General features: G+C 44.5%; 2 protein-coding genes across 4 annotated transcripts in view; one reads left to right on the plus strand and one right to left on the minus strand.

Moving 5' to 3' along the window:
* The window catches only part of LSM3 (LSM3 homolog, U6 small nuclear RNA and mRNA degradation associated), a 6,256-nt gene extending 2,749 nt beyond the window's left edge, over positions 1-3,507 (minus strand). Inside the window, exons 1-2 of the mRNA XM_019504911.1 lie at positions 3,409-3,507; positions 2,814-2,924 (exon numbers count right to left, since the gene is read on the minus strand). Of these exons, the coding sequence (XP_019360456.1) occupies positions 2,814-2,924; positions 3,409-3,429 (132 nt within the window). The 5' untranslated portion in view covers positions 3,430-3,507. The remainder of the gene's footprint in view (positions 1-2,813; positions 2,925-3,408) is intronic.
* Positions 3,508-3,658: 151 nt separating this feature from the next.
* Positions 3,659-26,420, plus strand: XPC (XPC complex subunit, DNA damage recognition and repair factor). Of its 3 annotated transcripts, none has more exons than XM_019504912.1 (16): positions 3,659-3,752; positions 6,238-6,445; positions 7,032-7,159; positions 8,851-8,974; positions 11,961-12,045; positions 12,932-13,089; positions 13,294-13,414; positions 16,078-16,167; positions 19,099-20,022; positions 20,506-20,666; positions 20,800-20,881; positions 21,370-21,504; positions 22,120-22,289; positions 22,921-23,014; positions 23,650-23,739; positions 24,831-26,420. In XM_019504912.1, the coding sequence occupies exons 1-16, from the start codon at positions 3,677-3,679 to the stop codon at positions 25,035-25,037; spliced, it is 2,853 nt and encodes a 950-aa protein (XP_019360457.1). In that variant the 5' UTR covers positions 3,659-3,676; the 3' UTR covers positions 25,038-26,420. The 3 variants fall into 3 exon arrangements, with proteins under 3 accessions (XP_019360457.1, XP_019360459.1, XP_019360458.1); XM_019504914.1 differs by lacking the exon at positions 3,659-3,752 and adding an exon at positions 4,190-4,278; XM_019504913.1 differs by lacking the exon at positions 3,659-3,752 and adding an exon at positions 4,366-4,498.
* Positions 26,421-27,562: the final 1,142 nt, after the last annotated feature.

Consider the following 27,562-nt stretch of genomic DNA (forward strand, 5'->3'; position numbering starts at 1 on the left):
CCCCCCCCCCCCCAGCTGGGCAGCACCCAGTGAGTAGGGGCTTTTTTGAAGCACTGGGAGCTGGGGCTGAGTGGGGGGAGCAGGCAGGGGATGGGGCCTGGCAGGGGTCTCTCCATGGCTCCCTCCCACCTTGTCTGGTGCCTGCTCCCCCAGCCCCTACTTACCAGCATGGAGCCCGGGTCCAGATACCTGCTGCAGGGGGCAGGGACTGCCTGAATTGCTGAAGCTCTCCAAATCGATTCGGAGAGCTTCAAATAGATTTGGACTTAATTGGGCCCGATTCGATTCGGCGATTCGGCCACCGAATTGGGCCGAATCTCCTCTGAATTAAATCAGTACCCAAAACTCTGCACAGCCCTAATGGCTTGCGCTGCAGTCATTCTAGGTCTGCCACTGCACAGTATCTCCCAGGAAGAGTCAGGTGGGACAGTGGAACTGTCATGCATGCCTCTGGTTCTAGGCGTGTCAGGGGATGGAGGCTGGGGTTAACTGGGATGGGCTACAGCACAAGCTGGCCCTGCTGTCTCCTTTATAGTTATTAGAGAACTGTAATGCAGGAGGGATGTGCACGTCACAGCCCTACATGCAGGGCAGTTTTACCGGATCACCTGTTTTACAGCACCCCCTGAAAAAAATCTCACGGCAGCCTGAGGAATGTGCTAACCTGGTTGAGAATCACTGCTCTGAATTATCACACTGTTAGAATATCTGGTATGGAAGGCAAGAGTAAGTTCTTTTGCAAAGGGGGGAAATATCCCACCTTTCAGATGTTTCTAATCACAAGATATGATTGTGCTGTATGCCAGGTGCAAAAATTGCCATATAACTTTAAATCAGTGGGAAGCCAACTTTTTGGCTGAAGTGTCACATGGTAAGCCCTGCACCCTCCCAGTTCGCCACTCTAATTCCCTTCTTCTTCCTGCTCTACTTTCTGCCCTGTCTGCCATTGTGTTCTCTTTTGCCTACCTGATCTGCTGTGTCACACACAGAGGCAGCGTGCACAATTTACAGCATGTGTCACAAGATGCCAAGCCCTAAATTAAGACCATAATTTAATTTATGGTAACCTGCATGCAGCACTACAGACAAGTCCACCATTACAACAGAAATGAAGGCATTATTTGTCTCTAATACTACCTACTGAACCAGCCTTCACCAGCCTAGAGAATAGAAGACCAAGGGGAAGTTGATAACAGCCTTCAAATAGACATGCTTTGGGTATAGAAAGGATGGAGATGGGGTTTTCTCTGTAGCTGTAGGGGAAAGAGACTAGGTGCAATGACTTCAAACTACAGCAAGGGAAGTTTAGGTTGGAGATTAGGAGGAACATTCTGATTATGAGGGTGGTCAAGCATTGGAACAGGCTACCTAGAAAAGCTGTGGAATCTCCATCCTTGGAAGTTTTTGAGAGAAGGTTGGACAGGCACTTGGCTGGGATGGTTTAGTCAGGGGCAATCCTACCTTGAGCAGGGGCTGGACTAGACAACTTCAAGAGGTTCCTTGCAGCCTAAATGACCTCTGATCCTAAGCATTTCCACAGATCTGGATAATGGGATGGAGCTGGTGTCAACTGCAGACTCAGTGAGTCTGCAAATGACACCAAGCTGGGGGAGAGTAGTAGATATGCCAGAGAGTAGGGCTAGGATTCAGACAGTCCTTGACAAATTGAAGGATTGGACCAAAATAAATTTCATGAAGTTCAATAAAGACAACTGCAAAATCCTGCACTTAGGACGGAACAATCCTATGCACCAGGACAGGTTAGGGGCTGACTGGATAAGCAGCAGCTCTGCAAAAAAGGACCTGTGGGTTATAGCAGACAATAAGCTGAATATGAGCCAACAATGTGCCCTTGTTGAAAAGAATGCTAACAGTAGTGGCAGCACTGACAGCAGGTCAAGGGAAGTGATTGTTCCCCTGTATTCAGCACTGGTAAGGCCACATCTGGAGTACCATGTTCAGTTTTGGGCCCCCAATACAGAAAGGATATGGACAAATTGGAGAGTCCAGCAGAGGGCAACAAAATGGTTAGGGGGCCGAGGAACATGATTTACAAGGAAAGGCTGAGGTAACTGGGCTTATTTAATCTAGAGAAGAGGAGACTGAGAGACAACTTAATAGCAGCCTTCAACTCCCTGAAGGTGGGTCTAAAGAGGATGGAGCTAGACTGTTCTCAGTGGTGGCAGACAACAGAACAAGAAGCAACGGGCATTTATACACATACTTTTTCATGCTGCCAAGCACTGCAGATCCAGTGCATCAGAGCAGGTTAATCGATTCAATTAATTGAGTCTACTCTGCACATGAGCCGACGCACACTGCACTGCGTCACCTGCAGTTGTATAAATGGCAAAATGTGCATCAGCATGGAGAAAATGGCAGCAGTGCGCATTTGAATGAAAACACCTTTGACATGTTTTAGTTCAAAAGTGGACTGCTGCTATTTTCCGTGTGCTGATGCGCACTGCACCACTTATACAACCGCATGCATTGCAGCATGAGGTGCTTCTCAAAGCACCCGGCACTGCAGCACATGCATGTGTAAAAATGCCCAATGGTTTCAAGTTACAGCAAGGGAGATTTAGGTTGGATATTAGGAAAAACTCTTTCTAGGACTGTAGTAAAGCACAGGAACAGATTACCAAGAGGTTGTGGAAGCTCCATCCTTGGAGATTTTTAAGATCTGGCTAGACAAAAACTTGGTTGAGATGATCTAGTTGAGGCTGGTCCTGCTTTGAGCAGGGGGTTGGACTAGACGTGACCTCCTGAGCTCCCTTCCAACTCTAATTTACGATTCTGTGATCTTTACTTACATGTAATCTCCCCCTAAGCTCTCGATCGTTCCTCATTTTCACGTAGATTCGTTCATCTAGACTGAGCCTGATGAGATCCAGTGGCTCTTCTACGGTATTGGTTGTCTGTTGCTACGAAAAAAACGAGGCGGTTCCTATTACAAGCATGAAACCCCCTGAAAGTTGCATGTCCTAATCCCCAGGACTAGCAGGCAGACAAGGCAAGGAAACTGCTGTCATCTACAATGCTCCCACACACCTGGATCAAGCCAGCGGCCACCAGAAGCAGCAACTTGAGCAAACAGGGCATAAGCCCCCGAAGGCCCAGCAGCCTGAGCCCGCCCCACCAGCACTAGCATCGCAGTGGTCAGACCTTGCCAGCAAGACCGAGACACGGATGACACAAGCAGGCTCGAGGGCTTGCAGCAGGACGCTCGCAGCCGCCAGCACGGCGGGGGGCACGGCCGAGCCCCCAGAGCAGGGCCTGAGTGCGAGCCTGGGCCCGTCCTGCTCAGCCTCCCCTGCGCAGAGAGGCAGCGCGCTGGGTCGGGCCCCAGGGCGGGCAGGGACGTGTTGTGGGAGAAGCCCGGCATCCCACCACCCGCTAGCGCCTTACCTGGTCCACCTCGTCCGCCATCTTTCAAACGAACTCTCGCGCGATCCCGCGAACCCGCCTTCCCCATCCCGCGGGGCTGGGGGCGTGATGACGCCACACGTCGCACGAGGGGAGGGGGCGTGGCTTGGCTCCCCACGGGCCCTCAGTGTTCGAAGTTGTGAAATGGGCACCGCTTACCGTAAGGGGGCGGGTGTCTCACGGGAGGGGGGTGGGGTGCTGGGGCCGGAAGGGACGTCAGGTGGGTGGGGTCGGGTGCCGGCGCTGCAGCATGGGGCGAAAGCGTCGCGGGGCCCCGGTGCGGGACGCCAAGAGCAAGAGGCCTAAGCCCCCGCGCAGCCCGGACGGTGAGTGCGGCGGCAGCCCCCACACCAGGGCGGGTTGGAGGCCCCGGGATTGCGGACCGTGAAAGTCGGGCTCGGTGCCCGGGCCATGAGACATACTAACTCGGGTGTGGAAATGACTGACAGCAAAGCATCGGGGGCTCGACACGGCTGGATGTTGTTATATCATTCTGAGTAACAGACATACCTTTCACTCTTAATGATTACAGCACTAACGATACGATACCCTTTGACTGGTTTTTTGCGTTTTTTAAAGTTTTGCGTATGCTCTAGAAAACTCACGCATGTTCCAATAGTTTTTTGCTCTAAGAGTATAGTATAGTATAGGTACCCCCCACCCCTTAGCATATTAGTAAAGCTTCAAGTTTCTTTTTTGACCGGCAATAAAAAAAAAATGTGAGTTGCATTTAGGGAAGTGTAGGTTAGATATTAGGAAAAGGTCTCACAAGGAGGGTAGAAAAGCACTGGCACAGGTTACCCGGAGTGGTTGTGAAGGGAACGTGGTGCCGTAACGTTTCCACGCAGGCAGGTGAGGCCCAAGGAGATCCTGGATCCCAGGCACCGAATCTAGAATGTTTCATAGTTTCTAGGGTCTGAAGGGATCTGAACAGATCATGAAGTCCGACCCCCTGCCCTGGGCGGGAATGAGCGCTGGGATCACGTTGCACAACAGATTGACCCAGAAGCTGTAGTACAGCACTTTAGCCTTAACTTGCACATTTGGCTGTGGAAAGAGCTGGAAGAAATTGGTAAATACAGAAAGACTGGTCTCTCCTAAAAGAAGAAGGGAAAGTTGTGGGGATGCTCATGGATCGAAAAAACAAACAGGTCAAGGAACTGAGTGCATCCAAGAAAGCACTGCAGACAACCAGTGGGATAAACTGACCCATTGGATCTTCATGCAAGGATTTACATTATTACACCCCTCCGCTCATTGTATTATTGATTCAAATTCCTGTTATTTGTATTATACTTTGGTTATATCTGTCTGTAAAATGACAGAAACAGTGAATGAATGAAGAACCTGCCTTGTTATAATGGAAGGAAAAGAAGTAGAAGGATAGTGATGTAGTTTTAGTTTCAGTCCTTGGAAATTTTTCATAGATTTCATAGACATTAGGGCTGGAAGGGACCTCGGAAGATCACTGGTCTAGACAAAGCCCTGACTGGGATGTTCTAGGTGGGGATGGTCCTGTTGTGAGCAGGAGGTTGGACTAGCTCAGTGTTTCTCAGCCTATATGGGTTGCGACCCAAAAGTGGGTAGCAAGAATATAAGAGGGTTGTGAACAAACTTTAAAAATGGATCAACAAAATGGATTCTCCTTTAAAGGAATAAAAAGTGGGAAATGGTGTTTTTTCCCTTGTAGCCTGTTAGAGTTCCAGCATGCAACGGGCTGTTTGGGGCCTCCCATACCCTACACATATGTCCCATGCCCCACACATATGCCCCACACATATCCCTTCTGCCCCACACACTGGGGAGCTGGGGGCAGAAAGCAGTGGGTCAGGAGTGAGGGGCACTGGGTCAGGACTGGCCATCAGTGTTTACAAATGGGTCTTTGTACAAAAAAAGGTTAAGAACCATTGGACTAGATAACCTCCTGAGGTCCCTTCCAACCCTAATTTTCTGTGATCCTATGATATGATGTTCTACACCATCTACACCCTTCTTTTCAAAATCCTAGATTTGCCCATGGATACCAGGGAGGATATTGAATGCCAGGGGGGTGTAGATCTCTCTAGAGCTATCTAGGTGAATGCTTTCTCCTTCTATGGTAGTGTAAGAGTGCTGTTGTAGCTATGATGGTCCAGAAATTATGCAAGAGGGAAGGATTTCATAGGGTGAGATCTTTGATTGGGCCAACTATGGAGTTGGGATGACAATAGGCAAGCTTTCACATGTAAGACCTGAGAAATATGTCTTGCATGTGAACACTTGTCTAACTTTATCTCAACAAAATCAGGCCATAGTCTGAAAGTTAGGTAAGCCTGCTATGTTACATGAAGCCAGATAGATTTCATACATGTAAGATATATCCAATCCATCATAGTAGCACATAGATGCAGCAGGTTAAGAAAGCAGCTTGCTGTTGCTTCAGGAGACTCTTGAGAAAAGGGGTTCTTTAAATCAAACTTGCAAAAATTCCACTTACCTAGAGATTTTTTTTATGCAGTAGGTGTTTCAATATGCACTACTGAAGCAAGACTATTTGCTTTTTTTTTTTTGCCATCATTGGTAAGGACCCAGGAATAAACCTTTTGTCTTCTGAGCTAAACTTTCATTATAATTTTCTTTCATGTGTGCTTTTTGATTAAAAGCTACCCATTTGTTTTAAGGATATCCTTAAAGGCAGTTTGTTCACTCTCAGCCTGCATTTTTTGCTCCATAGAAACTGGGCCCCATTGACGTCAGTAGGTGTTTTACGATTGATTTCAAGAGAGCCGGGATTTTACTCCATGACGCTTCTTTCCTTCTGTTCCAATGCAGATGACTTTGAAGAGGAAAAGCCTATTTTGAAAAGGAGTGTCTCAAAAGCTCCCAGTGGAAAGAAAAAGAAGAAAGAAGATGATGACACTGGAGTTTACAGTCCAGCAAATAGAGCTACAAGGCAAAAAGGACCAAAGTCAAGAGGAAAGGGGGAAAATAACAAAGCTATAAAAAATGAAGGAAATTCTAAAGAGGAGGAAATGTGCAGGTAAGTTAACTGACTGCATCAGTACAACAATTATATGTCAATTGCTAGATGTGTTTACTTAAGACCCAGTTCAACAAACTACATATAGGAGAAACTTACTTCTGCTATTGGTACCATTCTGTTCATCATAGCTTCACATATGAGCCAAATTACTTGTGTGCATGTTCATGGGATCAAGCGTATGGAACTGAACGGGGGTGGAAAACGTTTGAGGCTTTTCCAAGCTTAATGTGTAATGTTGTGTATTTTAATTTCAGAAGGAAGTTGTCAAGGACTTAAGACCCCCCAAATTATATTATTTTTAAATTGGAGGCATTTTGTAATGCAACATAAACAGACTTAAAAATGCCAGTGAAATATTTTGTGTTTATCATCCATGTATTGCTTGCAAAGATTGTGTCCATGCTGGTATTTGTGGTTTAGGTTTTAAGTATATTCTACGCTTTTCCAGCTGTTGTTATTGATAAAGTTGTCATATTACATGTGTTCCTCTAATTAGTACAGACATTGTCCTCCCTCCACACTTTAAACAAACAAGATGATATAACCCACAACTTTGACGTTTCTTTTTGTGTAACCTTTATAGTGGTTTACCAAGCCCCTCTGGGAACAGGAAGAGTTTGAAGGGAGAATCCACTGTTAAAAAAGAGATGGATGAAAACAATGATGACAGCAATGATGATGAAAGTGAGGATGAATGGGAGGATGTGGAAGGTAAGGATCTTTTAATGTGGCCTTATCAACTACCAGACATTCTTCAGGATAGTTTAACTGATTCTGGCTGCATTCAGTGGAACCCGTCCATCTTTATGCAGGGTCCAATAAATGGTCACAGTGCATGGCATGTGTTAAAATGCTGATACTGTAAGTTAGGGGTGTCCGAAGCGGGCTGTATTCAGTTCAGGTTCGGATTTGGCCCGATTTGGGGGACAGTGTTTCGATTGACTGATTAGGATCTCTATCCTGAGTCGATTATTCAGCTGAATCCGAATCTGAAGATTCGATGCTGATTCAGAGAATCAGTGATTCGGCCACAGACCCAGCTTTATAGGTTTTTTCTACACACCTTGAGGTACCAGGTGTGGCTCGTGAATGCTGCAATGCTGGGGCACATGGAGTGTCCCACAGGAACACAGGGGACTGCAGGGGGACCCTGGGTGCCTCTCAGACCCAGGAGGCACCAGTCACTGAGCCAGGGCTGGGTCTGCTTCTGGGTCTGCTGCTGAGTGCGCAGGGGACCCCCTGCATACTCCTGTGGAACGCTTCATCTACCCCAGCATCTCAGTGTTCACAAGTTGCCTGATACCTTGAGGTTTGTAGAAGAAACATATAAAGCTGTGTCTATGGCCAAATTGTTGAATCTCTCTGAATCAATTTGGAGGCTTCTGATTCAATTCGGAGTGATTAACAGGTCTCCTGATTCAAGTCGGAGATTCAGCCACCAAATTGGACCAAATCTCCAAATTGAATCAGTGACCAAAGCTTTGCACAGCCCTACTGTATATATGGCATTCTCTGAATTATATGTAAATATGTAGTGTCAGTTGTTCTATCTGTAAAGAAATGTTGAATGAATCTAATGAGAAGACAAAGACATGTGTTCTAGCAAGAAAGAGTAGATCAGTTAAATCATTTGGCCAGATACTAGTCAATTGGCCATGAAAACAGACCATGAGAACTAGAATCTTTTCACTTCTGCCATTTTAAATCTGTACCTATTAAAGCAGTCTCCCTATTTAAATGCTCCTGAGTCTGTGCTGTCCTTTTGAACTGATAATGGAGAAAAAGGAGCTAAATGCAAGGATAAAGCAGGCAAAGAGGATCACCAAAATTAAGATGCTGAAGTCAAGCACATCATAGCTGTGTGATATAACGATGATTATTTTCTTTTAATGTACAAAATATGGCGCAGTCCCAGACCATTATCCTAAACACAGCTGCAGTGCTGTAGAAAAGCTGCCACTTCACAACTCTGTAAGTGCTGATTGTAAATGTAGTACTTCTGTAAGATGCTGTGGAGATGGTTCTTGGACTGTTGTTCTACCATGGCAAGTGCCCATTGCAAGCTTCTGCTATGCTGCTCTTCTGGTGTCCCTTCAGCCAGCTCTGAAATGACCCATCATTCCTTGGCCTGTCTTCTGAAGAGGGTTATTATAGACTGACCTGTCAAACTAGAACAAATGAGTTTCTTGATGATAGCATGCTTGTCACTCTGCAAATGTAATAAACATGGAATATCTGCTTATTTAACATCATCAAATGGTAATTGTTCGGTAAATATTAGGCACATTCCCTAGCTGGGCTGAATTTGAACAGATGAGTAAAAAGCGAGAGGCTTCTTCTCCCACTTTCAGTCCACTGAGCCATCTATTCTAGATGGATTATTTTTAGTTTTATGTTTCCAGAACTCCAAGAGGCAGTTCCAGACAAGTCAGGAGAAGCTGTTGGTCTTCCTGCACTGTTGCTGTCTGGCAAACCAGTTGAAATAGAGATTGAAACTCCACAACAAGCAAAGAAAAGAGAGCGAAGGTAGGATCATTTATATAGGGGAGACAGCACGGACCAATGTCTAGAGCAGGGGTAGGCAACGTTTTTTGGCCGGAGTGCCAAAAAGCCACGATGTCTACCTAGGAAGGTACCGGAGTGCTGGCATGCCAGAAAAACAAAATGGGGGGTGGGGAGTACATGGCAGGATGCACTGCATATTAGTATATTTAATAATCATAAATGTTTTCTTTGTTGTTGTGTATTCCTTTTTTGTTGAGCATGTTAGAATGAGAAAGAAAAAAGACAAGAGAAAGAGGAGAGAGAAAGAAAAAGGAGAGCAGAGAGAGAACCAGACACACAGATACGCACACAGAGAACCACATGCACAAGCACAGATGACCAGAACACACCCAGAACAGACACATGTGCACACACACCAGAACCAGACACGTGTGTGCACACAGACACACAGGACCAGACAGAGGCAGACAAACACAAAGAACCAGATGCGCAGGCACATGGAGCCGGGCTCCTGGGTGACTGGACAAAGTTCACTCTGAGGCATGCGTGCACCCGCCAGTATGGAGCTAATGCCAGAGCCCAGAGAAGATGTTTGCAGCCTCCCAGCTCTAGGCAGCTGCTGCCAATCACAGCAGGGCTTGCAGCCACCCAGCTGCCTGCTGGGAGTAGCTCAGGCTTCGTGGCTGGCAGGAGCTGCCTAGAGCCCAGGCCAGCGGTGGCGTGCTGAGCAAAATGGCCTCGTGCTGTGCTCAGCATACGTGCTGGGGGTTGCTGACCCCTGGTCTAGAGCATGTGGGAGAGGAATTTGGAAGCCTGTCTTGTTCTGCATCTGTTACTGACTGGCTGTGTGATTTTGGACAAATCCCAGAAAGCCCAAAGGGCAGATCCTCAGTTGATCCTCTCATAGCCATCTTGAAGTAATTCAGTGCCTCTGGACTATGGCTGTTTATACCAGCTGAGGATGTATTTCCTAATCTGTAGATGTGCTGAGCACCAAAACCTTGAATGCCAGTTGGTGAAACTGAGGGTGCTTGGCTGTTTTGAAAATCCAACCTATAACTTCATTGAGCCTTAGGGTCCCCATCTACAACGTAAGGATGTGTGTAATAGGGATGTAAATATCATTTTAAAAATACCAGTTTAACCTCCTATAATTATATTGGTTAGATGGTCCCATGGCAGAGGGGCAGGGCAGGGCAGCGCGGGGAACCAGAGCCAAGGGTGATGCATGTGATTGTGATGAGTTCCACCGCCATCCAGGACTGAAGCTTGTGGTTGCACCAGGCTCTGTGCAATGAGTGTATGGGTGTGGGTGAGCCGTGGTGCCAGCAGCAGCAGTGTGGGGTGGAAGATCTGGCCCAGTGTTGTCTCAGTGCGGTCTGCTGTTGGGGGAGCATCTCTAGCAGAAGCTACCTGGGAGGCGGCCCAGATTTAAGCTGTAGCATCATGTGGCTCCTGCAGCAGGGAGGTAACTAGTGGTTACCTGCAGGGGGTTGAGCTGGGCAAAATTGTGCAGCAGAGCCAGCAGGGCTTAAATAGAACAGAGTGCAGTGGCAGGGCTGCTTTGTGCTACAGGAGCAGGCTGCATGGAACCAGGCCTCCCCTCCCTGCATAACACCCACAGGGGCTCCGCCTGCTGGGACAGCTGTGCTGTGCCCAGATGGTGGCTCCTGCCTGTGAACATGTGGTGGACAGATGTGCCAGACAGGATTGTGCTCGAGGCATCCACTTCTGGGCTGAGTGCCCTCTGCTAGGAGCTGCAGCACTGGGGCAGGCCCTCAGCTGAGCGGGAGGAGCATGGTGCTGGCCTGGGTACTGGCTGCATCTGGGCAGGGAAGGGAGCAGCGTGGGCAGCACTGAGCTAGGAGGGAAATGGTAAATGTTAAGTGGTATAAATATAATTACTGTTCAGCTGTTTAACCTTTTACATCCCTAGTATGTTCTTTGTAAAGAGTTTTAAAATCAGTAGATGATCAGTGCTGTGTGACTTCAAATATGTAATAACAACAGTTCTGTGCATGCATGCATCTCCTTCCTTTCTCACTTCCTCTGAAATCATGTCAAAGGCTTGGTTAGCTGACCCCACCATTTACACATGGTGTTAACAGCTGAAAGATGATTAATGAAATGGAGTCTTAACACTATTACCTACCCCTGTACTGCACACTGTACAGATAGGAAGTCTTTAAGTGAATGTTATTAAAAGGATTTTAAAATGGGAACAGTTTTTTCCTCTTTCGTGGCTTTGATAAAAAAGGCATTTTGTTTCTTTTCTAGACTGAGCCTTCCAGTAGGGAAGGATTTTCATACTGCAGGAAATCCAGGGTTCTTTTCTTGGCTCTGACAAGGATGCTTTCTTTGGCCTTCAGCAAATAACATGACCGCTGTGGCTAGACTCTTCTCTTCTGTAAAATGATTATTATAAAGATTATTTAGCTTACAAGGGTGTTGTGAGGGTGATTAGTCATTTAACAAAATGTGCTTCTATAAGTACCAGGTATTGTTCATGATTTGGATGTTGCATCCTCTTATACTGAATGCTGCTTAAGTCAGGGCAATAAAGCCAGATTGAATTCTGCCCAGCTCAAATCTCTGAAAAAACAGTAACACTTCTACTTTTGTAACATGCCATTATCTTAGCCTTAATGGTAAGTCATACAAAGGGTTGAGCACCTTTTGCATTAACAGTTTCTCAAGGATTGAGGCAGGGTGGGATAGTGTTGTACTTAGGTGCCCATGTCCACTCAGGTGCCTGGTCGGTGGAACAGGATCTGGTGCTTATGTTTCAGTAGTGAGGTACAAAGAGCACATAGGTAATTCACTATAATCACACCACGTTAGTATTTACATAGCATTGATGGAACCCTGCCTGGCATGCATGTAGGGCTTAGTAAAAAAATTGAAACTAATTTTTGGGACATTCTCTTCTAGAATGTCCTAGTCAGGAATCTAGGAAGGCAGGTGCACAGAAAATTACAGAAATCCTTTATTTGGTACCATCTTACAGAGAGAAGAGGAAAACAGAATTTGAGACCTATCTGCGGAGAATGATGAAACGTTTCAACAAAGAGGTTCATGAGGAAACGCACAAGGTGAGAGCAGAGGGGGCATGTCAGTCACAGAAGCTTTCAAAAGGTTGCAGGTTGTGAGTGAAGAGGTGGAACAGAGCTTGGAGCTGCTTCTGGGCTCAAACCATAGACACAGGAACAACTTGCTGTGGCATAAAAGGGGCAGGACTTTACCACGTCAGCTGCTCTGTGGTAACCGCTTGAATGCCTGCTTTTACCCTCCTGCAAGCTGAAGCTAAACTTAGAGTAAACTTGCCTTCAGTGAAGGAGGGGTGCGTCGTTATGGTTTAGATTCCTCTTACCAGAGGGTAAGAGTGTACACACACACACACCAGCAGTTATTAGGGAGCTGCTGACACACTGTAAAGCCTGTCTTGCATTACCAGGCAGTAAATTGTGTGTCTGTTCTCTAGGCAATTTGTGGGCAATTAAGAGTGCTTAAATCAAGACCTGTTAATGTTTCCAGAAGGTAGATGGACACAGCCATCAAAAAGGGAACGTGATTTGGCTTTTCATGTCACAGTCTTTTCAGGTGTATCTTAAAATATCCTCCAAGTGTTTTAGCTGTCTTCAGTGGGCTAAGCCAGTAATTGCAGCACAGAGTGACAGTTGAAACAAAGATCTTGGACTTGACTGTTTGAGAGAAAATCAGTGCTGGTAGAAGTGGCTGCAAGATCAGTAATCGTCTTTGCCTTTTCCCTCTTCTTCTAACAGTTGGTTCAGACTCATGTTGGTACGTTAACCTCAGTGAGGTTGCATTTGAATTAATTTGGTTCATTGTGTCAGGACTTTGTATTTGCCCTGTCTAGGTATTGAAAGTGAAATTCATTTTACCAAAAATGTTGGATGCTCCAACAAGGAAAGGCTCTTCTTGGTTTCAGCCTGAAATCTTTCTTTCTCCCTCTTCCAGGTTCATCTTCTGTGCTTGATAGCCAATGGTTTCTATAGAACCAGAATCTGCAACCAGCCTGATCTTCAAGCTGTTGGCCTTTCCATCATTCCTAACCACTTTACCAAAGTACCTGCCGAACGGGTAGATGTTCTTTATCTCTCCAACTTGGTGAAATGGTAAGAACCTCTTTCCTAATTCACTCTCCCAAGCTAGCCGCTGAGCCTTCAGTGTGGCAGGAGGAGATCATTGTTGTTGAACACAGTCATCCAAGCTCAAGTGTTGTACATGTTTTTAAAATACTGGGATGGGGAAATATCCTTTCTTTTATTTAAGAAGATGCTCAGGAAGACAGACAATAAATGAATGTTTCATCTTCCAAGGTTTGTTGGAACCTTCACTATCAACACTGAGCTCTCTGTTGAAGATGGGGAGAACATGCAGTGCATCTTAGAAAGGCGCTTTGCCATCTATGCTGCACGAGATAATGAAGAACTGATTCATGTAAGTGCCTTGAAGTCCAGAAGCTCATGAGTTTGATCACTGGGTTTGGATGCCACATCACTGGGGAAGCACTGCTGCTGTAGACCTTGCAGGCCAGAGTGTGTCCATGGGTCATCTCTTGTTCTTAGCTTTCTCCCTTATTTTTGAAATTGCTCAGAATGTAGCCTGTGTGCTGTGAATGACTTCATAATCAGAACAGGTATATACTGTCCTTCTGTGATAGTCTCATTTTAGATTATCCTTACCTGAACCCCTGGATGGTTTAGACCCTCTATTCTAGGTAGTATCTAGTCAGATTCTTGGTGTAATTTGTCCTGTTGGGTTAAACACAGTGTATGCATTTGCTCAGCGATCTAGTCTAAAGTGTACTCTGGCTGCTTTGCACCTCTCTTGACTGCAGTACTTTGCAGTTAACTTAGCCAGCTCCCTGTAGGTTTCCTTTGTATAAGGAAATTCCTATGATCATTTAGAGCCAGTGTAGCCTCTTCTAGATCTCACGTTAAAGGGTGTTGCTGAAGGGGTAAGTGTATAGTCAAGGAATATTTAGGCAAACCTTTTCTGTTAGAATGACCTCTTGAGGCCAAAGGCAGCCACATTTGATTTATAGCAACTTGAAGGCTTTAAATGGCATCTTTCTTTTTGGGGGGTTGGCTTTTAGACGATGAATTTATTCCATGGTGTTGGAATTAGGAGCAAAGACAAAGTAGAGTCACGTCAGTTAACTCCACATAGAAACAACCAGTTTAAAAAAAAGAAGAATAAGCATTCAGAAACAAAGAATTGGCAAAAATCTTTGCAGCTTTCAGTAGGTTAACAGACCCTCAACAGGCAGTCAATCTGCACCTCCACTGCACTGTTGGAGAACTAGGTGGCTGCAGCTTGATATGCTCAGCTTTAAGATATTTTTGCTGTGGTTGGAGATGTAGAAATGCTGCTGCTAGGATTTGAGGAATGACTTTGGTATGCATGACAGGAGAGGAGCAGAGACAAAGTAAACCATGCCTATAGATGATTCATAGATTCATAGATGTTAGGGTCAGAAGGGGCCTCAATAGATCATCGAGTCCAACCCCCTGCCTGGGTAGGAAAGAATGCTGGGGGCAGATGACTCCAGCCAGATACCTATCTAGCCTTCTCTTAAAGACCCCCAAAGTAGGGGAGAGCACCACCTTCCTTGGAAGCCCATTCCAAATTTTGGCCATCCTTACTGGAAAGAAGTTTTTCCTGATATCTAGCCTAAGTCTGCTCTCTGTCAGTTTGTGACCGTTGTTCCTTGTTACCCCAAGAGACACCCTGGTGAACAGAGCATCTCCGATCCCTTGCTGAGCCCCGCTAATGAATTTGTAGGCACCCACAAGATCACCTCTCAGCCTTCTCTTACGGAGGCTGAAGAGGTCTAGGTCCCTTAGTCTCTTCTCATAGGGCTGGCCCTCCTCTGGACCTTTCTGAGTCTATCAACATCCTTCTTGAAGTACAGCACCCAAAACTGGACGCAGTACTTCAACTGTGGTCTGACCAATGCCGCATAGAGGGAAAGTATCACCTCCTTGGATCTATTTGTCATGCATCTGCTGATGCATGATAAAGTGCAGTTAGCTTTGTTGATGATTTCGTCACACTGACAACTCATGTTCATCTTGGAGTCCACTATGACTCTGAGATCCCTTTCTGCTTCCGTGCTGTTGAGAGGGTCATTTCCTAGCCAGTAGGTGTGCTGGATATTTTTATGACCTAGGTGCAGCACTCTGCATTTGTCCTTGTTGAACTGCATCCTGTTGTGTTCTGCCCACTTTTCCAACCTGTCCAGGTCTGCCTGCAATTGTTCCCTACCCTCCAGAGTGTGCACTTCATCCCACAATTTAGTATCATCTGCAAACTTGGACAGAGTACACTTCACGCCTACATCCAAGTGCTTTTAGATGATGAATTCATTCCATGGTGCTGAACTTAACAGCAAGGACAAAGTAGAGTCACGTCAGTTAACTCCACATGTTTGAACACTGATAGTCAGAATTTGTTCCTGACAACTTTTGCCAGCTTTCATGTAACAAGGAGTTGGAAGGTGATGCAAAAGAACAAGCTCATATGAATCATCACATGTAACTGAGTCAGCCAATTTGAGGTGCATCCTTGTCTTTGTTTCCGTATACCACAGAAATGAATGACCAAGATGAAGAATTGTCCAGTAGTTGGTGCGTTGGTCCTTGAGTGCGTGCCCTTGCTTCACCACAGACTTTCTGTATCATCTTGGCCCAGTCATTTAATCTCTCTCTGCCTCAGTTCCTTATCTTTTCACTAGTAACAGTTCTTTTCACAGAGGTGTTTTGAGGATAAATACATTAGGTATCATGGGACCCTCAAATTCTGTGGTAATGAGAGCCATATAAGCACAACTCCTAGCACACCCAGCCATAGATGCCAACTTTTTGCCTGAGAGGGCCTAAGAAGATGGACATGTAGAAAGCTTTACACATTTTAGGTGACAGCCCTCTTCCTGAGGGTGGCCAGGGTCCTCAGGCTCCCACTTATTTGGCACCTCTGCACCCAGCACAAGGTAAAAGATGTGGATAAAATTGATTTGTGACTGAACTTGGACCCCAAGGTGGTTTTCAGATGGCTGTTCATGTGAAAAAAATTGAAGCCCTTTCTTTTTTCTTAAACAGATATTTTTAATTATTCTCCGAGCTTTACAGCTGCTCTGCCGACTTGTGCTCTCTCTCCAGCCCATTCCTCTGAAGGAGGTGGCAGGAAAGGTAGGATTCACTGATATGCAACATAAAGGGATTTATTATGCGGGGGTCTTTGATCTGGCCTTTGAAATAAGGAAGATTTGCATGATGGAAACGGGGAGCAAACATGTAGGCTAAGGACCAAAAAATACTCCAGAAAAAGCTAATTAGAGCACAGTTGCAGTCATAAGAACACAAGTGCCATTTACTGGGTCAGACCATAGGTCCATCTTGCCCTGTCTCCTGTGTCACACGGTGGCAAAGAGTGGGTGCTGAAAGGGAGAGTGAACTGGGTATGACCACCAGGGTTTTTTCCACTGTTCGTCTCACTTGCAGCCTACAGCATGTGAAGTCTAGGAAGTTCTGAGTTATTTAACTTCAGATACCATTTTAAATGAATTCAGCTAAAAAATACTGTTTCCAGTTTAAGATGTTTTTATTTCAGTTCAATTGAATCTTATAGTTTCATAGTTTCTAGGGTCGGAAGGGACCTGAGCAGATCATCTAGTCCGACCCCATGCCATGGCAGGAAAGAGTACTGGGGTCAAACGACCCCAGCAAGGTGTTCATCTAACCTCTTCTTAAAAACCCCCAGGGTAGGAGCCTGCACCACCTCCCTTGGAAGTTGGTTCCAGACCCTAGCCGCCCTGACTGTGAAATAGCGCCTTCTGATGTCTAACCTAAATCTACCCTCTGCTAGCTTGTGACTGTTGTTCCTGGTCACTCCTGGCTGTGCTCGGGGGAACAGTGACTCCCCCAATGCCTTCTGATCCCCCCTGACCAGTTTGTAACAGGCCACAAGATCCCCCCTCAGCCTTCTCTTGTGGAGGCTGAACAGGTTCAGGTCCCGTAGTCTCTCCTCATAGGGCCTGCCCTGCAGTCCCCTGATCATGCGAGTGGCCCTCCTCTGGACCCTCTCCATGCTGTCCACATCCCTCTTGAAGTGCGGCGCCCAGAACTGGACGCAGTACTCCAACTGCGGCCTGACCAGTGCCGCATAAAGGGGGAGGATCACCTCTCTGGACCTGCTCGAGATGCATCTGTGGATGCATGACAAGGTACGGTTGGCCTTCCTAACTGCCTCCCCACACTGCCGACCCATGTTCATCTTGGAGTCAATGATGACTCCAAGATCCTTTTCCGCCTCCGTGCTGACAAGAGGGGAGTTCCCCAGCCTGTAGGTATGGTGCCGGTTGTTCCTCCCCAGGTGCATCACCTAGCACTTGTCTGTGTTGAAACCCACCCTATTCTCATCCGCCCACCCTTGTAACCTGTCTAGGTCCGATTGTAGCCTGTTGCTTCCTTCTAGTGTGCCCACGTCCCCGCACATCTTAGTGTCATCAGCAAATTTGAACAGGGTGCTTTTTACCCCCTTGTCCAAGTCACTGATGAAGATGTTGAACAGTGCAGGCCCGAGGACCGAGCCCTGGGGGACCCCACTGCCCACGTCCTTCCAGGTTGAGAAGGACCCATCCACTACCACCCTCTGGGTGTGGCCCTCCAGCCAGTTGGCGACCCATTTGACTGTGTGGGTGTCTACGCCACAGCCCCCCAGTTTCTTAATGAGAACGGGGTGAGAGACAGTGTCAAAAGCCTTCTGGAAGTCCAGGAAGACTATGTCCACTGCTACCCCTGCGTCTAATGATCTGGTGATCTGATCGTAAAAGACCACCAGGTTGGTCTGACAGGACCTGCCGCTGATGAACCCGTGTTGGTTGCCCCTAAGCGTGCAGTCCCCTGCTGGCCCCTCCTGGATGTGTACCAGAATAATTTTCTCGAACAGCTTGCCTAGGATTGAGGTAAGACTAACTGGCCTGTAGTTTCCCGGGTCCTCCTTCCTCCCTTTTTTGAAGATGGGAACCACGTTGGCCCTCTTCCAGTCCTCCGGTACCTATCCAGAGCACCACAAGTGCTCGTAAAGCCTTGCCAGGGGACTTGCAATGACCTCAGCCAGCTCCTAATTTTGTTGCTAATTAATTTATGCTAAATAGAAAGAAGCCTTCTTATAACTGGAATAAGGGCCTTTGCACTGATGTAACTTAAAGCAGTTTAAAATCAAGCCTGAAATTAAATCAATGTGATTTACACAATCCCCTGGGCTGTAGAATGTCCTTCACCACTCCTCTTTGGTGGCCAAGGCCTGGTATATGTTACAGAGTTTTATCAACAAAGATTGTTGTTTGTTGCCAGAAGTTTTGCATGCCTCTACACAGATACAAGCCAATAAAACCCAGCATTTCTGTCTTATTTTTAAATGTTCCTAAGAGGTATTTCAACTTTGAATTAAGAAGTTGTTGAACTGAATAAAATAAAATAGAGAAAATACTCTTTCTGCACCTGGAGAAGAGGATACAGCTATCAGAAAATGGCTTATCACTTCAGTAAACTGATTACAGTTGCTTAGTCAGTGACTTGCCGCAGAGCTCCCTAATTTTTTTTTTAAATGTACTGCCTGACTTCTTAATTTATTTTAAATGATATACTAGATTACAAGTTAATAGGTATTAATATAGGTTGTCTTAGTTTCCTATCTAATTTTAAATGGGATTATTTAAAAAAAAAGATAAGAGTGTATTTAAGTCAGAAAGTCTAATTTAAATTTTTAAAAAATTGTATATAAGTAATTGATTTATATCCAACCTATTTTCCATCTCTCTCACTTGAAATGGAGCCTAAGTAACAAGCTGCACTCCTTTAAAGGCAGACAATCTCTGTATTCACACAGTCTTCCTTTCACTTGGTTAGGGACACTGAGCACAGTCTCTTTGAAGCCTATGGAATGTTTTTTTTCAGCCATTTGTCTGAAGGCTTAGTGTTCCCTGGGACATCCAGATCAGGAGGAGTACTAAACTGACAGCATTTTGTTCTGCCTCCACATAGCCCAGTTAGCTGGAGTGTGACTAACAACACATTTATTTCTTGTACAAAAATGAAAGTTGCCTCCTTTGTTTTCAGGGAAAGAGCTCCTCCAAGAGGCCTTCTGTAAGTGGCGTGACAAAAGAGCAGGAGGGCTCTGTTAGAAATCCTAAAAAAAGCTCTGGCCCAAGAGCCAAGCAAAAGGAAGCACTCTTAGACAATGCAGGAGCAGATAAGAAACCCAAGAAATCGGATATCCCTGGTACTAAAAGGGTGAGTAAGTCAAAAATGGCTAAGCATGTCCAGGAACAGAAGGAATCAAGTGCTGAGGAAGGCAGCCCAGGAGAAAAAGAAGAAGTGCTAAGGACTAAAAATAATCGCCGAAGAAGTGTAGCCTCAAAAGTGTCTTACAAAGAGGAGAGTGGAAGTGGTGGGGACAGCGATTCAGAGTTTGAGGCTTCAGAGGAAGAAAGTAATGTCTCCGATGAGGATTTTGAAATTGTCCCTAGAAAACAGAGGAGGTCATCAGGGCCCCAGAAACCAGGGGTCACAGTGAAAAGCAACAGGAAAGCTGGGCCTTTAGAATCAAAGCTACCCAAGAATTCAGGTGAAGCTGAGCATGCATTGGCAAAAAAGGCTGCCCTGTGCTCTTTTAATTCACCCAAGAAAAGTAACAAAATAATTTCTACTGATGAGGATGATATGGAGCAGGAGATGGTGAAAGTGACAAGCGCAGACCAATGGCTTGAAGTTTTTGTGGAGCGGGAAGACAAGTGGGTCTGTGTGGACTGTGTTCGTGGCACTGTCAATCAGCCCCAGCTCTGCTTCAGATATGCCACAAAGCCAGTGTCCTACATTGTGGGGATTGACAATGATGGGTGCGTAAAGGACATCACACAAAGGTATGACCCTGCATGGATGACCTTGACAAGGAAATATCGCGTGGACTCTGAGTGGTGGGAAGAAACTTTGCAGCCATATAAGAGCCCCTTTGTGGAAAGAGACAAGAAGGAAGAAATGGAGGTAAATGTTATCAGCCCCTCAGAGTATTTTATACCAAGAGCCAAAGCCAGGAGTCCAGGCTTGGGCAAAAATCATTGATTGATCTTCCCTAAAGGTGTTGAGGTTTAAATGCCACAGTATTTGCTGTGTGGTGTTTTCAGTCTGGGCTCACTGAAAAGGAATATATAACATTACTCATAGGAAATAAATAAGATGGGGGCTGTTCAGCAAGGACTGTGTAGTTTGTTGCACAGACAGGAATTCCTGTGTACTTTGTTGCACAGACAGGAATTTTCGTTGCTGAACCCTGAAGAACAAACTTGCCTGTGGGTTATTCCATTAATCTTGAAGGCATTAGTTACGTCAGGAATGCTTTGCTCCCTTGACTTGCCCATGTGTGCTGGAGCTTGTGATTTTTTTCTTTGACCCAGTTTGTAGAAAGCCAGTCTGTTGTCTTCTTTAAAATGCTAGTGTGAAAGAGGGTTATTTTCATGATTCATGCAGTTTCAAGTTAAGCTTCAAGATCAGCCCCTGCCGACAGCCATTGGAGAGTACAAAAATCACCCTCTTTACGCGCTAAAGAGGCATCTTCTGAAATACGAGGCCATCTATCCTGAGACAGCTGCTATTTTAGGCTACTGCCGAGGAGAAGCTGTGTATTCCAGGTGAGATGTACGTGTTGGTCACCTGTGCATAATTATTATATGAAGCTAAGGGGACTGGACAGAGGCAGGATGGGCCTGTGTATCTTTGCGGTTCACAGAGTTGTAGACAGTTGCTTCCTTCTGACCTCTTTAGGGACTGTGTGCACACGCTGCATTCAAGAGACACCTGGCTAAAGCAAGCGCGAGTAGTGCGGATTGGAGAAGTGCCCTACAAGGTAAGCGAAGTTGGCGTGTCATGTATGCCTTCTGACATTGAACAGTCCTTTGCATTTACAGTTTCTTCCCGTTAGTTGCACAAACACAATGTGCAGGGTGGGCTCAGCAGTGAGGGTGGTCATAGACTTCCTTCCCTCTAAGCAGCAGGGGTTGCCATGTTGTAACTTCTGGTTTAGTTGAGGATCCATCAGCTGGGTATCAACTCTTCTCAAAGCATCATCATTGTTTGCTCTTTACTGCCAAAGGATTTCAGTCCCCTTTGGGGATTCCTGGCTTCTTCAGAGCCTTCTGGGACCTGGGATGGAGTGATTTGGCACCAGTTAGCTACACTGTGCCCTAGCACATGAAACGTAAGCAAGAACTAATAGATGTCATAATAACAAACTGAAACAGGCATCCCTTTCCTCCCATACCCATCTCCTTTGGTCTCCAAGAAAAATTGATTTGTTCCTAAGATGTCATAAATGTAGCCACTGTCTTTGCACAGATGGTGAAAGGATATTCCAACCAGGCGAGGAAGGCACGATTGGCAGAGCCCGCCAACCGAGATAAAGACGACTTGGCTCTGTTTGGCTTATGGCAGACAGAGGAGTACCAGCCTCCCGTGGCCGTGGATGGAAAGGTAGCCAGGAGGGGAGAAGATTGTATGTACACACAGTGTGGAAATTTGGAGTGAAGATGTAGGATTTATAATTTCCAAAATAGCTTTGTGTTAAGAAGATTTGTTTTGAGCGCCTGGTCCCAGTTTTCTCAAAATTCAGGGGTGCCCAGGTCTGGGGTTTATAGGTTGTGTTAATTATCATTCCAACTTTTAGTCCTCCTTCACATGGGCCTCCATTTTGTGATGGGCAAATAATTGTGAATGGAATCCTGTGATTGTGAATAAAACAGGTCTGCAATTAAGGCTTTTCACAACTCTCAGCTGCTTGGCTTTCTACACCCATTGTCTTAGTAACAAAGTCCAGATGATGAATAATACATGTAGGGATGTGATGTGAACATGACTATAATGCAGGTGCAAAATATAGGTCAGCCTCTGAAAATGCATCCTTTTTTAACCTAATTTGACTTTCTTTTAAAAGAACGTCACTGTGGGTTGTGGTGAATTTAAAAAGGAACAGCTAAGCAAATACACATTGCATATCTCTCCAAATATGCGAGCAAATAGCATAGGAATGTCCATCCATTCCTGAAGAGCATGAGTATTAACTTTTCTTTTTAATTTTGCCTGGAACAGGTGCCCCGGAATGAATATGGCAACGTTTACCTCTTCTTGCCCTGTATGTTACCAGTAGGCTGTGTGCAGCTAAAGCTTCCTAACTTGAATAGAGTGGCACGGAAACTGGGCATCGACTGTGTTCAAGCCATCACTGGATTTGATTTTCATGGCGGCTATTCACATCCAGTGTACGTTACGGGGCTGCATTTGGACTGTGAGGATGTTTGCACGTTGTATGAGTTGTGTACTTTAGGCTAAATGAATAGGTCCTTCTATTTTAATGTTAAGGCAGAACACCTCAGGGCAAACTCTGGCACATGACATTACAAGAACACAGAGCAGTGGTCTCAAGTTGCAGCAAGGGAAGTTTAGGTTGGATATTAGGAAAAACTTTCTCACGAGGTGAGTAGTAAAGCACTGGAACAGGTTATCCAGAGAGGTGGAGTCTCCATCCTTGGAGGTTTTTAAGACCAGCTTGACAAAACCTTGGCTGAGATGATCCAGTTGGGGCCGGTCCTGCTTGGAACAGGTGGTTGGACTAGATGACCTCCTCGGGTCCCTTCCAACTCTATTTTTTCTATGGTTACAGAATTCAGCTCAAATGGTTGTCCTCTAATTTTCCTTTGGTATCCGTTTCTGCCCTGGAAGGGTAGGGAAACCACCCTTGTTAGGCCCTTTATGTCAGCTGGTTCTCTGAATACCCCCTAACCTTTGATTTATGATCCATTGATATACGTTTGCTGGATTTCTTTCTTCCTGGAGCAGCTGAAGTGTCCTTTTGGTACGTAAACTGATGTATGATTGTGTTCTTTTTTCCAGCACTGATGGCTACATAGTCTGTGAAGAATACAGAGAGGTGCTTGTTGCAGCCTGGGAGAATGAACAAGCAGAGATGGAAAGGAAGGAGAAGGAGGTGAGAATTGTTTTCACAGATTCTTTATGTTTGTGGTAAGAGGTTGACTTCACTTGAAGGGCAAGGGCATGCCAAATATTGGTATTGCAGTTCTGGATTTTGATACCACCACTCAGGCAGAAAGATCCCCAAACGCTTAAGTTTCAATCTGATAGCCAGCCTGCAGGGTGGGGTTTGATACCCAGCTGATGGATCCTCAACTAAACCAGAAGTTACAACATGGCAACCCCTGCTGCTTAGAGGGAAGGAAGTCTATGACCACCCTCACTGCCGACACCTCTGGAGCAGAACACAGAAGTGATGTAACATGGTACAGCAATATCGCAGAATTGTTTAGAACAAAAAATGAAGAATCCATGTCTTGGGTTACTTTGAGGAGTTGCTTTACTGCCCTTTAAACTGGGATATGCCAGGAGCCAGTGACATTTAGTTTTGTTTGTATAGGAATTATTGCATTTCTACTGTCATGTCACTACTTTTTAAAGGGTATCGAGCATAGTAGATCCTCAGTAATAATGCAGTGCATTTAAATTAAGATAAACAATTCCTGATTTAGATTAAATATTAAAAAGCTCTCTTGTGGTCCTGATTCCCACCTCAGAATGTTTCTTAATTAAAATAACAATTCCACATAGAAACGAGAGAAGAGGGCACTGGGGAACTGGAAACTGATGGTGAAAGGACTTCTCATAAGGGAGAGATTGAAGCAACGCTACTGCAACAAGGTATTGTGTATTTCTTTTATTAGTGATGAACTTCCCCAGAGAGGATTTCCCTTCTGGAGGCAAATATTAGTAGAAGTAGGAGCTTAGTTATTGCACTGGATTGTTAACATTTTTTTTCAGTTCTTACACTCTCATTTTAGCTGCTGTTGATTTTACTCCTGTGATGGCCCAAATGGGTAACCTGAGCATGTTACCTGAGTATCTTTTACACAGCACAATTAAGCACTTCCCCAGTTCATCTGAAAATACATCCAAAGAGTGCTGTTTTGCTAGTCAGCTGTTCCACGTGCTAACTACTGCCTGTGAAGAAGCTACCGGACTATTTTAACTTCATTTGTTAACACTGTTACGTTTCTCTCTTCAGTACACCCTGCTCCGATCCCTTTTGAGATTGCTGCAGGTGGTGTTTCATTGCATGCTTAACCACTTAAGATTCACTTAACCTTTAGCCGCATTTGAACTTAGAATCCTATAATGTCAAAAGTCATACATGTTCAGTTAGTAGGTCATAGACTTCCAAAATCTCTTTGCTCAAAGATTTCTTGCCTTCTCGTCTCACTAACTTTTGAATAGTAACTGGTACTAGGATTAGAGCAAGACTTCACTCAGCCACATCACCTGATGAAGTTTCATCCCTGTTAAACAAGCCTTTCTGAACCATGCGTTGTGATTTTATATATTGTTTTGCATATTCCCTTTGTGGACTTTTTATGCAGGCCGAACAGTGTGGAGTGGCAAAATGACCTGTGTCTGTTTGCATTATGAAGTAAAATGATTTTGTCCCTTTATCTTTTTTTCCACCACACAAGGTAAAAAGTCTAAATATTTAGGCCAGTTTATTTTTTTACGCTTTATTGACTGATGAATGTTTTTCCTTGAGTTGAACTAATACTGCACATTCTGGAAATGGAGTCATACTCTTTTGTTTAGGGAGTTACTTACCTCCTCTTCTGAGACCAGTGCTGCTACCTACTGCAGTATCTTCCATGATCATGAGACTAGAGTATGGCAAGAGTGAGGGAGCTTCTTAGGAAGTGCTGATTAGAGTGAAGTTTAGAGCATTTCACAGCATTGATATGCATCTTTTCCAGAGCGAGACCTCTGGGATGGAAAAAGGAGCTGGATTTTCTTCTGATGAAGAGGAAGGGCCAAGTTCAGAGACTCCAGCAGAGGATGTGGCTACTTTTTGGCCTCTAAATCGACAAGTGGAGAAACAAGATGAAGAGAAGAAAGTCAGAAAGAGCAAGCGGGAAAAGAAAGGAGAAGCGGCACATTTGTTTCCCTTTGAGAAGTTATGAACAAAACAGACCTTTCTTTGCATTTGGTTTCCAGATTCAAGGAAGAGGTGCTTGTTTTCTTCCTTGTAAATAATTACCGAGTGTGGAAGTATGTTTGACACTTTCCACTAGCTTGGGTTGGAATGAGGAGTCTTAGTTGTATAAATACAGCAGTGAGGAGATATGGTTGTGTTTAAAAAAAATATATCACAAGAGCTTAATGGTCCAGTAAGAGTCTTCAGCTCTCTTGTGTTTGCATTTCTACAGACGCAAAAATAATACAAAGATGTTCTCTCCAATCTAGCACCAAGAGCTCTCTAAACGACAAACTGGATCCATTTTATCCCCACTTGTTTTGGAGTTGTGGGTAAGTGCATTATCCTTTTCATCCAGGGAGTTTTGAAGACCAGATCTGTAGATTATCTTCTGAGAAGAGTGACCTACTGCAGATGTTTTTTCCCTTTAGCTATGTATTGTCACCACAGTTAAAATAGTTTATTGTTGCATCTTTTTTGGTCTGTCTCCTTCCCCTAGTTTTGTTTCTGTTTGTTAGAGAACATAAGCAACTGCTGTTAAGTGATACCAGATATGCTATTCTTACAGTTCTGGTGGCAGCCCCCTAGCAGATTCTCAAATGAACAGTATAATAGAATTCTTACTTCTATCATCACAAAAGTGCAAATGTCTTGTATAGGCCCCTAAGAACCTGGAGGAGTCTTAACTTTTACTTCCTAGTGAATTCTGTCCTTTTGAGAATTTGATTTTATTTTTCAAGTCTTAAATCATCCCTTCCTTCAGATCTTTTGTGGGAGAAGAAAAAGCACCTCATGTTTGAGCCTTGTCCTCACTTTTGGATACTATCATGTTGTAATTCTTAAGTTTTGGAGGGAAGAGTTATGTCATTTTAACTCATTCAGAAGTACAGTAACTGTACCTCTGCTGCTGATTCACTCTTCCTTCAGGTCACAGTTTTGATAATGAAAGTAGATTAGAGTATGCTACTTAAGGATTTGCAAGATAGGATAAGTGCTGTTGTCATGAATCAAATTAAGTGTAGGGTTTTAGCAATTTGGTGAATGTTCTCATTATCTTTATCAAGTTTCACATTCTGGATCTTTCCCAGCACTGAAACTTGTGTTTCAAATAGTATAAAGGAATTTAAATCCACAGAAACAGTTTTCATACAGTTTTAAATGGAAATATTCAATCTGGTTTTCACAATTGTTGTTTTTGGAATACCTATATTGACCTGACAGTATCCCTTTAGAGTAACCTTATTTTTTCTTATTTTCATTGTAATATATGGAAAGGAAGATTAGAAATATAGGAAAAAAGTAATTATTTTTGTACTAGACTTTGGAATAAATAAAGTAGAATAAATAAATAAAGTACTCTTATTCCTTTTTTTTTAGAGGGATGACTTTTAGCGATGTATCTGTGTTTTATAATTAATAATTTAAGTCATGTTTCAAAACACTGTAAGACCTGGTATTGAACAGAAAGCCCCTACTTTAAAAAAAAAAGTTCATCATTTTCACTCAGCTGATTTAGCTTTTTTGCATTTGTGTTTCCAGGTTAATACTATTATAAGAAACAAAGGTGTATTTTTTATTTCACAACTCTGACATTGGGCTGTAGGTGAGGCTTCAAGGGAAACTTGCAGGAGTTATCAATACTGCTGTAGTGACAGCAGTCCTTCTGTTAATTCTGTCCTTGTCCTTGCATGTATCTGAATTAAGGGCCTGAATCAGGCTCCTACTTAAGTTATCAAGTCTTCATTTACTTAACTGGGCGGTAGATCTAACCCTAAAATGACAGCACCCCATCAAGAGTGGCATTCTGGTGCAGTCAGGTGCACGTTCATAGAAGAACAAGCTCCTATGCAGAGTTTTGGGGCCTGTCAGGGCACTGGAGGCCTCAATTCTATACAGACCGAATAAGAGAAATATTATTGCTGCAGTGGTTACTATAGAAACTTTATTTGTGTGCAGGAAACTATGAATTCTGACTATTGCCTACACTGGGGAGATGTGGAAATTCTTTTCTATGAAAGGAATCAGTTTTACTTTCAAGCCATTTATATATTCAAAACAAGCCACAGGCCAGCTATTTAAAGTTGTCCTGATTCCATAAAATGTGTCTTTCAAAAAATATACTGTACTTACTGGAAGAAGAATCACAAAGGTTTACTGTAGTGGGGCACAATCTTTTGGCCCTGTGGATCAGATGAGTGGCATGAGACTGGTATCAGGAAAAAGGCCAACCCTACATGTCTGATATAACATGCAGGGCCACAGCTTAGAGGCTGGATCTGGTAAGTGGACCAGGGGGTGAATATCCTGTCTTAGTGCTTTCCAAGAAACTTTGTGGAGACCAGCACGTTACCTTTACTCAAAATGTAACTTGGGCAAAAAAAAAAAAAAAGAGTTAAATAAATGGCTTGCTCAGTGAGAATTATGCAGCACGTCTATCCCAACTTCTAGTTCAGGCACTCCCAAACTGCCTCTTCAACAGTACATTACCTCACATTCTAGCAAATCAGTTGC

This window comes from Gavialis gangeticus, unplaced genomic scaffold (assembly GCF_001723915.1).
Source record: "Gavialis gangeticus isolate Ggan-Ray unplaced genomic scaffold, GavGan_comp1, whole genome shotgun sequence".
In the NCBI taxonomy this organism is placed as follows: domain Eukaryota; kingdom Metazoa; phylum Chordata; order Crocodylia; family Gavialidae; genus Gavialis; species Gavialis gangeticus.